Here is a 12,698-nt window from a genome sequence, read left to right on the forward strand (position 1 = left end):
ACTGTAATGATTGACTTGAATTTGTGATTTTGACTATAGAGAGAGAAGAATTCTGGGAGCAAATGTGTGATTTCCATGCATTCCAGGACCACCACCATTATACAAGACCCTAAGAATCCAGGACATACGAAGACGTTTACTTTTGACCTGGCATATTGGTCTCACAGTGGATTTCAAAAGGATAAAGATGGTGTGTTTATTTCAGCTGATTCTGGCAGTAAATTTGCAGGCCAGGTAAATTACTTTAAAATAGCATCAATGGAAGGTTTTTTGTTTGTTTTTTTTTTTTTTTTGAGTGTTAACCATATATTAGTACCTTGATTTTTTTATGAAGTCCAAAAGTGTAGCTGTTGCCTAAGTAATTTTTTAGACACTTAAGTCTGTTATTTTTTTATGTATTTACTTGTGTAGAAAAGGGAATATTGGTCAAGTCAGTTATATTTTCCTCTCTGATATAAGCAAAATAAGCCAAACTTGTGTGGCACTCAGCATTTGAGAATTTTGGTTTATTGAGTATTTACCATGTGCCATACACTATTCTACCTGAAAGTTGCTCAGAATTTGGCGTAGGGAGACAGGCAAAAAAGTGCATTCAAATGTTCCAGGTTCTATAATAATATATGTGGGATACAATGGAGTACAAATGAAAAGTGGTCATTTCAATGTGGATAGAGCTCATTAACCAGAATAAATCCATGTGTTCGTAATTTCCATTTTGAAAAAATTTCAACCATAATTTCTCCAAGTATTTTTTGTCTCCCTTTATTCCTTCTATGAGTCCAGTTACATATATGCTTGAGATTTCCCCACAGGTTACTGAGGCTCTGTTCATTTCTTCTCAACCTTTTCTCTCTGTTCTTCTTGTCTACCTACTCATCTTTGAAAACTCAGCTCAAAGATTATAGCCTTTATTAAACCACGCCTAAAAATACTCTGTCAAATTGTTCTGACTTCACAAACGGACTGAAAGAATTTCATAGGTCTTCTCGGAATGCACTTTGGGAACCACTGTCCTAGAGCAATCAATAAAAAAATCAATCAACAGAAGTATAACTAATGAGTCAACTGTGGGAAAATAAAATTATGAAAGAAACTTGGAGCATGGCAGGAAAAGAGTGGGAGGGAGAAACAAGGAGGAGATGAAATAAGCAGAATACAAATAGCAAGATAATAGAGTCAATGCCAACCACTGGTTATTTTATCAGGTGTAAATAAACACACTAATTAGATGATACAGATAATCAGATTGGATAGGAAAAGCTGGATCCAACTATGTCATCTTAAGTGCGTGAGTGCTCAGTTGCGTCCCACTCTTTGCAACCCCATGGGACAGAGGCCGCCAGGCTCCTCTGTCCAAGGGGTTCTCCAGGCAAGAATACTGGAGCTGCTGCCAGTTCCTACTCTAGGGGAATCTTCCTGACCCAGGGACGCCACCTGAATCTCCTGTATCTCCTGCATTGGCAGGCAGGTTCTTTATCACTGAGCCACCTGGGAAGCCCCATATCTGTCTACACAAACACAATTTAAATATAAATAAATAGATACTCGTGTTAACACTAAGAAGAAGAAAACTATAGATGCTATATTTATATCACACAAAGTAGACTTCAGTACAAGAAATATTGCATACATACCATCCTAAGTGGGTATGTACTTACTAACAGAACTTCAAAGTACACAAAGCAGAAGCTGGTGGACACTGAAAGAGAAATATTCAAATCTGCCATTGATTGGTGACTTCATCACTCCTCTCTGAGTAATAGAGCAAATAACCCCAGATCAATAGTACAGATGACCAGAACAATATTATCAACCTAATTGACAACTATAGAACAATTTTGTTACCCTCTGTTCAACCACAGCACTACACACTTTTTTTCAAGTGAGCATGGACTTTATGGTAAATTATATTCTGGATCATAAAACTAGTCCCAATAGATGTAAGATAACTGAAATCATACAAAGTATCTTCTCTGACCACAATGGAATTAAACTAGAAAGGAATGACTGAAAGTTATTAGGAAACTCCATGGTATTTAGAAAATGACAGTCTCCTAAATAATCCATAGGCCGGGGAATAAAGAATACAAGAAATTAGTAAATATTTTGAACTGAATGAAAATCAAAACATTTGTCAAAATTTGTGGGATGCAGCCAAATCAGGGCTTAGAGCATGAAGTGATTATACTAGAGAACAATCTCAAATCAACAGCCTAGGCTTCCTCCACCTAAGAATTTAGAAAAAGAAGAGTATAGAAAAAGCAAGAAAGGGATTAAAGAAGACTAATATAAGACAGTAAAATAATAGAAAAAAATCAGTGAAACCAAAACCTGGGAGAAAGGAGAAAAGATACAAAACACAAAGATGAGAAATGAAACACACATTGCTATGTCTCTTACAGACATTAAAAAATAATAAGAGAATATTATGAACAACTTAATGCCACTAAATTTAACATAGATGAAATGGATACAATCTATTGAAGTCCACAGAAAAATAGACAACTCAAGTATCCCTATATCTATTAAAGAAATTTATAGTTTAACTTCTGCTCCCAAAACCTAAGCCCAGATGACTTTTCTGTGAATTCTACTAAAGGAAGAAATAGTGATAACTCAGAAAAAAAAAATCTTGTAGATGATAGAAGGACCATTCATTTTTGAAGCCAATATTACACCAAAACCCAGCCAAATACTACAAAAAAAACCCCACTGCAGATCAGTACCCTTCTTCATGAAGATAGACACAAACATTATTAACAAAATTTTAGCAAATAGAATCCAACAGTATATTTTTTAAAATACATCATTATAAAGTGGGACTTTATATCAGTTTAACATATGAATATTGATGTAATTAATCATATGAACAGAATCAGGAGGGGGAAAAATATATGATCAGATGCAGAAAAAGCAATTGATGAAATTCAATACCCAGTCATGATAAAAACTCTCAGCAAATTTAAAAATAGGAGGAAGCCTCTTAGAAATAGAACTTCCCTCAAATACATAAGTAACATCACATTTGATGGTAAAACACTGAATGTGTTGCCCCTCAGAATGGGGACAAGGCAAGGAGGTCCAATCTCATTATTTCTATATAACATCCACTGCAGGCCCCAGCCAGGGCAATAAGGCAATTAATAGGAAATGAATGATATGCAGATTGAAAATGAAGAAGTATAACTACTTGCAGATAACATAATCATCTATGAAAAAAGCCCTAAGGAATCTGCTGAAAAGGAGGGTGAAAAGCTACTACAGTGAATAAGTTTGTTAACCAAGGTCAATATATAAGAATTGATAGAATTCCCTATGCTACATGCATGCTTATTTGTATCCAATTCTGTGACCCAATGGACTCCAGCTTGCCAGGCTCCTCTGTCCATGGGATTCTCCAGGCAAGAATATTGGAATGGGTTGCCAGTTCCTCTTCCAGTGGATCTTCCCTACCCAGGGATTGAACCCGCCATCTCCTGTGTCTCCTGTATTCGCAAGAGGATTCTTTACCACTGAGCCACCTGAGAAGCCATCTCTCGATGCCAGCAGTGAGCAACTGGAAATTAAGATTGTAATTTATTTATGTAATTACTTATACTTATAATCACATATAATTACAATAATGTAATTAAGATTGTAAAATATTTACAGCAACATCAAAACCATGAAACAGTTAAATTTACAAAATCTATGCAAAATCTGTGCACGATAAAACATTAAGAAGAGGAAGACGAATCAGAAGACTCAACATTATTAAGAAGTCATATTGATCAACAGATTCAAAAAAATCTCAATCAAAATGCCAATGGTAACTTTTTACAGAAATTATACTATTTCAATAATTTACATGGAATTGTAAAGGACTTACAGTAGCCAACATTAATTTGAAGATCTGAAACCCATTGTAGGTAGATCTACAATCATCAAGACAATTGATAAAGAAAATATATGTGTGCGTATATATATATGCAGTTCTGTGCTTAGTCACTCAGTCATGTCTGTCATTCAGTCATGTCTGACTCTTTGTAACACCATGAATTGTAGCCCACCAGGCTCCTCTGTCCATGGGATTCTCCAGGCAAGAATCCTGGAGTGGGTTGTCATGCCCTCCTCCAGGGGATCTTCCCAACCCAGGGATCGAACCCAGGTCTCCCACATTGCAAGCAGATTCTTTACCATATAAGCCACCAAGAAATATATATGTATATATACATACATATATAGACAATAGAATATTATTCAACCATTAAAAAGAAGGAAATGCCATCATTTGCAACAAGATGGATGGGCCTTGGGGACATTATGCTAAGGAAAATAAGTTGGACAGAAAAAGAAATACTAAATGTGGAATATTTTTAAAAATGAACGTGATAACAGAGAACAAATTAGTGGTTTCCAGAGGCAGGGGCTTAGTGTTCAAGGTTAGAGTTGAGTGGGGTGAGACAGGTATTTGGGTGAAAATGGTGAAGGACATCAAAAGTTACAAACTTCCAATAAGATAAACAAGTCCTAGAGATGTAATGTATAGCATGGTGATTATACAGGTGCTTTGCTTTATTGCACTTTTCAGATACAGTATTTGGGCATTTTGTTTTTGTTTTCACAAATTGAAGATTTCTGGCAGTCCTGAATCAAGCAAGCCTAAGTCAATTGGTGCCATTTTTCCAACATTGCTCACTTCATGTCTCTGTGTCACATTTTAGTAACTTTCCCAAATATTTAAGACTTCTTTTTTCAATTTCTCATAGTAATCTGTGATCAGTGATCTTTGATGATACTATTACAAAAAGATTGTGACTCCTTGAAGACTCAGATGATGGGTAGCATTTTTGGGCAGTAAGATATTTTTTAATTGATATATACATTTTTTTAGATGTCATGCTATTGCACACTTAATAAATTACAGTATAGTGTAAACATAACTATTATGTGCACTGGAAAACCAAAAAAATTGTGTCACTCATGTTACTGCCTTACTTTCTTTATTGTGATGGTTTGGAACTGAACCCACAGTATCTCTGAGGTATGCCTGGAGTTAACATTCCAACATTGTACATTCGAAGGTTGCTAAGAGAGTAGACTTTAAATGTTCTCGTTGAAGAAAAAAATGTTTAACTCTGTGAAGTAATGGGTGTGAACTTCTGGTCATCATTTCTCAATAAATTATTCTGGTAATCATTTCTCAATAAATACCTATATCAAATCATTATGCTATACATTTGAAACTATTTAATGTTATATGTCAATTCTATCTCAGTTTTTAAAAGACAGTTTTAAAAGACTGAAAGAATTGTGATAGTTGACCTTGAACTTCAAGCAGTCTACTCGACCATGGAACATATCCAGGGAAACCACAAACCACTTTTAACACATTTGATCAGCCACAGCACCTTCTCCATACATTGCATAATTTTTTTTTACTTTTCTTGAAATAATATGCATAATATGCCAAAATGTTGCTTTTATTTTTCCATCTTCAATATTAAAATTGTTATACAAAAATTCACCATTTTCTGATAAGTTTTTCTAAATGTACTGAACGCTTTGGCCAACCCAATGAAAACACTTTGGCTGGTCTGTGTCCCTTGGAGCCTTGAAATTTTTGTCTATTTGCTGAATTTTAAAGACCTATCCCATGTTTTGTAAAATACACAAGTCCGTTACTGATGGGTACTAGCTAATTGAAGATCTGTGGTGATCCCATGGTGATCAGTATCTTCCAAACTGACAAATCTTTTTTTGGTTTCCAGCTTTATTCCTTTGGTTCTAAGATAGCATCTGAGTTATATTTCAAGTAAGTTGAATGATACTAATTAAGGTGGAATTCATCAAAACCAGAATGTTAGATTTTAAAAGTACTGTAAAAAATCTGTGCTGAACATAATACCTGCAATTTTCTTTCCAGAAAGAGGTTTTTCATGATATTGGCAGAGGAATTCTGGACAGTGCTTGGCAAGGCTATAATACTACTCTCTTGGCCTATGGGCAGACTGGCTCTGGAAAAAGCTATTCCATGATTGGGTTTGGTGCAAACAAGGGTATCATTCCAAATGTGTGTGAAGAGCTATTTCAAGCAATTGAGAACCGAGACAAAAATCAAGAATACCAGGTATGTATTATTCTAGAATCCCTTCTTTAAGGAAAAATATTTGTTTTCATTGTGGAAATTCCTTGCCTTCAGTGGAAGTTATCAGCATATCTACTTTAGGATAATGTTAATTTTCCATACCAAAATCTTTATATCATTACAAAATCAAATAAAATGTTGAGTTTTTCTGGTTCTATGGAGGCAAACCCAGGAAAATATTTTTTAGAGGCACTTTGAGTGTCATAGAAGCAGACATCTTAAGGTGTGTTCTCATCTTAATTTATTTTTATTTCTAAATTAAGAATATTATCTTGTTTCTTAATTGTCCTAACATAGTTTCTTACTTTCCCTAGAAGGTGAAACACCTGTACACAGAAAACTATAGTACACTGATGAAAGAAACTGATGAAGGCACAAATAAATGGAATTGCATCCCATGTTCATGAGTTGGAAGAATTAATATTATCTGAATGCCCATACTACTCAAATTTATCTACTGATTCAATACAATCCCTATCAAAAGTCTAATGGCAAATTTCACAGAAGTAGAATAATTCTAGAATTTGTATAGAACTGCAAAAGACCCCAAGTAGTCAAAACAATCTTGAGAAAGAAAAACAAGGCTGAAAGCATCACACTCCCTTATTTCAAACTATACTACAAATCTATAGTGATCAAGAAAGTATGATACTACTCTGCTATATTTAAAATGGATAACCAAGAAGGACCTACTATAAAGCACATGGAACTCTGCTCAATGTTATGTGGCATCCTGGATGGGAGGAGAGTTTGGGGAGAATGGATACATGTATATGTACGACTGAGTCCCTCGCTATTCACCTGAAACTATCACCACATTATTAATCAACTATACCCCAGTACAAAATAAAAAGGTTTTTAAAAAGTGAAAAATAATTGCAATATTCTTTAGTGTCAGATACTCACTTTTTCAAAAAGTGTTTTTTATGAAGTTTTCTGATTTTATCTTTTTCTTTCAGTGGTAGACTTTTAAATAATTTCTCTGGAATTATATTTTCAAATATTTAGGAATTCATTAAATTTTTAAATTGAAAAAAGTATGGTACTGGTACAAAAACAGACACAGAGATCAATAGAACAGAACTGAGAGCCCAGAAATCAGCTCATACATATATGGATGATTAATTTATGACAAAGGAGTGAAGAACATGCAGTGAGAAAAGGAGAATCTGTTCAATAAACAGTGTTAGGAAAACTGGCTAGTCACGTGCAAAAGAATGAAACTAGACCACTATCTTATGTCATAGGGCTTCCCTGGTGGCTCAGATGGTAAAGAGTTTGCCTGTAATGCCAGAGACCCAGCTTCAGTTCCTGGGTCAGGAAGATCCCCTGGAGAGGGAAATGGCAACCCACTCCAGTATTCCTGCCTGGAAAATTCCATGGACAGAGGAGCCTGGTAGGCTAGAGTCCACTGGGTTGCAAAGAGTCAGACGTGACTGAGTGACTAAAATTCACTTCATTTTATACCATACACAAAATTAACTTAATGTGCATTAAATACTTGAATGTAAGACTTGAAACCATTCAATTTCTAGAAGAAAGCATAGGTACTAACTGCACTGAAATCAGTCTTAGCGGTGTTTTTGTGGCTCTGACTCAAAAGTAAGGAAAAGAGAAGCAAACATAACCAAATGGAATCGATAAAATGAAAAACCTTTTGCACAGAGAAGGAAGCCATCATTAAAATGAAAAGGCAGCCTATTGAATGGGAGAAGATATTTGCAAATCATACATCCAATAAGAGGTCAATTTTCAAAATATATAACGAACACATACAACTCAACAGCAAAAAAACAAACATCCCAATTTAAAAATGGGCAGAGGACCTGAATAGGCACTTATCCAAAGAATATATACAGATGACCAACAGGGACGTGAAAAGATGTTCAACATCACTAATTATTAGGGAAATGAAGCTCAAAACCACAATGAGATATTGTTACCAAAAGTGGGGTAACTGCTCGCTGCTCAAAAGCCAATTTGGATGACTGCACAATTTTTTTTTTGTCTTTTATTTTCATGAAGTGAAGAGAAGTGAAAGTCACTTAGTTGTGTCTGACTCTTTGTGACCCCATGGACTATACAGTCCTTGGAATTCTCCAGGCCATAATACTGCAGTGGATAGCCCTTCCCTTCTCCAGGGGATCTTCCCAACCCAGGGATCGAACCCAGGTCTCCCGCATTGCAGGCGATTCTTTACCAACTGAGTTATGAGGGAAGCCCATTTATCTTCATACTAGTTTGTTTAATTGGTTGATCCACAGCCGTTATTATATATTTACCTTTACTAGTGGGATTTTTTGTTTCCTATAGATTCTAACTCGTTGTAGCCTTTTCTTTTTCCACTTAGAGAAGACCTATTAACATTGCTTTTAGGGTTGACTTAGTACTGATAAACTCTTAGTTTTTGCTTGTCTGGGAAGTTCTGGAAATGGAGGGGCTAGGGTCAGAACCAGGTGTGAGCTGAGGCTTCTCCTCTCTCAGTGGCTGTCACTACCCAGTAGGGAGCGGCGTTGCCAAGTTGCCAGAGCAGACGCCTAGAGGGTTGGGTCCCAGACGGCTCCTGTGTTCTGTGTCTGTTCTTCCCCTCCCAGCACCAGCACCCTTACCCCCAGAGGGCAGCAGTGCTGAGACAAGATGGGGTGGAGTGGCTGCTCAACTCTGGCTGGGTGTGGGGCTCGCCAGGGCAGTTGCAGGAAACTGACCAGAGTCCCACGCAGTTTTAATCTGTCTTCTGTGCCTTGTTTCTGGAGTGAGCAAGTGTGGGCACATTCTCATGAGTGGAGTCTACGTGGCTTACAGCCCGCTGTCAGTCCCACTGGTTTCCGGCGGGGACTCATCCTACTGGTGACAGATCCTGGGCTGGCTTGCCCATTTTGGTTTCATACCTCTCACTCCCTTCAAGCCAGTAATCTCTCTCCTCTTCTGTCTCCCTCCCAGGGGAGTAGACCCCAAACTGATTCCTTCTCTTTCTTTCCTACCTAATTCTCTGTGGATCTCTTCCCCCGCCTTGGTTGTGTAAGAGTCTTTCAGCCAGTTCCAACTCAATGTTGGTGAGAATTGCTCCACATGTAGACATGTTACTGATGTGTGAGTGGAGGGAAGTAAGCTTCATGTCCTCCTATTCTACCATTTTGACCTTCCCTCCCATTTGTTCATTTTAAAACTGTGATGCTCTCTGAAGCTAGCTGGAAGTTCTTGGGAGGTGGGGTTTGACTGCCCAGACTCACCTAAGGGTGGCTAACAGACAAGCCAGCTTTTCCCAAGGAGGGTAAAGTGGCGACAAAGTGTCAATATCTCAGAGCCTTTTCTCTAGACTAGTCACTCAGTTTCCTCCAGTCTTCTGTTTAGGGGGTAGGAGATTGGCTAACGTTGCATGGTAAGGTAAAGACCAATCTTTTTCTCTGCATCTGTTCAGATTGGAGAGTGAACAATAAAGAAAAAGCTTTTCTTTCTGTTCACAATCAAGACCAAAACACACACACACTTTTGAATCTGTTTTTGGTTTATATTAAGAACTTCCTCCACATCATTAAAATTATTTCAGAATCTCATATTGCATGTGAAATTGAGTTTCACTATTTTAATATTTAGCTTTTTCCTTTGTTGTACATTTATGTTGTTTCCATAGTCCTTTTTTCTTTTTCTTTCTCCCAAAGGTGACTGTTTCAAGAGAATCCTAATTTACTTTATGCTCTTCCCTATACAGGTTACATTCAGCATGCTGGAAATTTACAACGAACAGGTAACAGTGATTATATTTTCTGACAGACAATTCTGAGTGATTCTCTGCAGTTTAAAAAATGGCAGGGGCTCCCCCCCTCCCCATCCATCCTACAGATAAAATCAACACCCATTAGCCTGGCGTCGACTATCTAGCCCTAACCTACCTCATTTTAGCTAGGTTCCACTTCATCTTATGTCCTTCTATCTCTACACACTCCTTGAATCAGCCACAAAGGAACTTTCTCCCTTTCCACAATACGTCCTTCCCTCCTACATCTATCCTTCCTCTGCCTAGAATACCCTTCTTGGTTTCTCTGGTCTTAGAGAAACCACTGAACTTCAAGTCCAGTTCAAATGTCAGCTTATCTATACATCCTAAAGCAGTTGACTTCAGTACGGGGGTTGGTAAACTTTATCTTCAAAGTACAGACATAAAGTATTTTAGACTTTGAGGGCCTTAAAGTGTCTATCACAACTACTGTACTCTGCCCTCAGAGAGCAAAAATGGCCACAGCTGATGTGTAAGTGAAGTATAAGTGTAGGTGAGCTGTGTACCAATACAACTTTGTTTATAGACACTGAGGCTTGAATTTCACATAATTTTCATGTGTCACAAAATATTTTTCTTTTGATTTTTCTTCAGCCATTTAGCAAATCTGATCATAGTTGAAATATGGTTTCAGATCCCAGCTCTCTCAGTTATTAGCTTTGTGACTTTGGACAATTACTTTATCTCAGAGCTCAGATTGCTTATTTATAAAGCAGAGAATTTAAAATAAGACACAACCGGGGACCACAATCTAGTGGCTAAGACTCCACACTCCCAATGCAGGAGGCCAGGGTTTGATCTCTGATCAGGGAACTAGAGCCAACATGCCACAACTAAAAATCCTGCATGCTGCAGTGAAGATTAAAGATCTCCCATGCTGCAACTAAGACCCAGCACAGCTAGATAAATAAATAGTGTTTAAAATAAATGCAATAAACTAGACTGCACATTGAGACGTAGTACTAAGCAAACACTCGGTGTTCAGAAAGTCCTTTTTCATTCTACCCTTTCCCTTTGCCCTTACACTATAAAATTTTATTTCCATATTTATATTTCCAGAACAAAGGATTACACCTTTCTATTTGCAATACTTAGTATAATTTGGTTTAGTTTGGTTTGGTTTAGTTTAGTATAGTTTGGTTTAAAATGGATGCCCCTAAGTTTTGCTGCATGGATAAATTCACAAAGGTATCTTTAATTGTAAGTTTCTTAAGGGCAGTTTCATATCCTAAGATTTCTTATATAACTCCAAGCACTATCCAAAGTCTTGCACTTAATCATTGCTAAATAAACATTGATGGAATAAATCTGTCCATGTTTTTCTCTTTATATTAAGGAGAGAAAATATCCATTTTGTTTCTCATATGCTTCCATGAGTCATTTACTATGGTTGAAGGTTGATAGCAAATTCAAATGGGTTGTTATGCTAAAGTCACTGATTAAGTTTCTATTTCTTTCAAAGTGATGGGCCTGGAAGACAGTATGACTCCTTTATTTCATACCAAATAGGCAGCTTCACTTCATTAGCAAGTTCAGATGGAAGGAACAGGGAAATGGCATCACATTGTGGATCCCCTACTGATACCTATTAATGAAGATAATCTCTCTGGAATTTTGTTTTCTCATCTCTAAAATAAGGACATGGACATGCTTATAACCTCTTCATGTCTCACCAGCTAGGAGTCTGGTATTTTTCCAGTAGTACTTCAATAATCAAAGTGAAGTTTATTAGATACTTTTAATGTTTGAGACATCGCACTAGACTCTGAGGATGAATAAAACCTAAGACGTGACTTCTGCCATGGAGAAGCTTGGTGGGAGATTTTACATCCTCTCCAGACAGTAATAAAATATATCATGTATGCTGCATGAATGGTAAAAAGTCATAGAAGAGAGAGCAACTAATACTACTTGTGATTGTTGGTGCTGTTTGTAAACAGAGGAGTTAGACTGAGTCTTGAAAGATGCTATGAGTTTGGTGAGCCAGGAGGAGGAGGGCTGGGGGCATTTTAGGTGGCATGGTTAGTACCAGCAAGTCCAGGAACATGTGAAAGCACACAGCGTTTAAGGGAACAGTGAGGGCTCTAGGTAGCCAGAGTTAGAAGCATCCAGGGAGGTGAGAATGGGGAAGCATCAGGAGATGGAGCATCAGTTGCCAGACGGCAAATGCCCTTTGGTACACAATGGAGCATCAGCGAAAGATTCTAAACAGGGAAGTAAGAGAATCAGCCTTAGTTTCAGAAGATTTCTCTAGCAGCAGAGCGAAGTTGTATTTGAAGGAGTGCCAGATAGAGGCAGAGCTAGGAGAGTCCCATAGGGGCTGAAGTGAGTGCGGAAGGTCTCATGATAATCACTGACAGTCTCCAGGTATTACCTGAAGAGTCCAGTGCCAGGAACTGCCCTCATCTCTGGGCCCTCACACTTGCATTCTGTCTGGTTAAACCTACTTAACTTTTTTTCTAATGAGCCCTATTCAGACATATCTTCAGCCTTAGATGCCACTTGTTAACAATTTATATCGCTCAGTGGAAGTTACAGAAAAGGCTTCCTAGTTAAGGCAGAAGTTGTCACCATTTCAATGTCTTCCTATCTCTGGCTCTTCTGTTCACTGCCCTAATTTTTCTTGCCTGAATTCAATCTGTGTGTGATCTTGCCTCTGTTGCAGGAAGGGGAACCCTTTCCTGGGCCAAGAGCAGGTTCTTATCTAGCCCTCAGAAAAGAATTATCTGAGAGATACATAGGACAAAGCAAAAGACCTTATTGGGAACGGGGCACCTGGGAGGAGGGCAGCGGGGT

At 37.6% G+C, this 12,698-nt stretch overlaps 1 protein-coding gene across 1 annotated transcript in view; it reads left to right on the plus strand.

Moving 5' to 3' along the window:
* The window catches only part of LOC136168297 (kinesin-like protein KIF28P), a 74,924-nt gene that overhangs the window by 8,209 nt on the left and 54,017 nt on the right, over positions 1-12,698 (plus strand). The window contains 3 exon segments of the mRNA XM_065935579.1: positions 40-234; positions 5,906-6,109; positions 9,837-9,872. Coding sequence (XP_065791651.1) covers positions 40-234; positions 5,906-6,109; positions 9,837-9,872 — 435 coding nt within the window.

This window comes from Muntiacus reevesi, chromosome 5 (assembly GCF_963930625.1).
Source record: "Muntiacus reevesi chromosome 5, mMunRee1.1, whole genome shotgun sequence".
Taxonomy (NCBI): domain Eukaryota; kingdom Metazoa; phylum Chordata; class Mammalia; order Artiodactyla; family Cervidae; genus Muntiacus; species Muntiacus reevesi.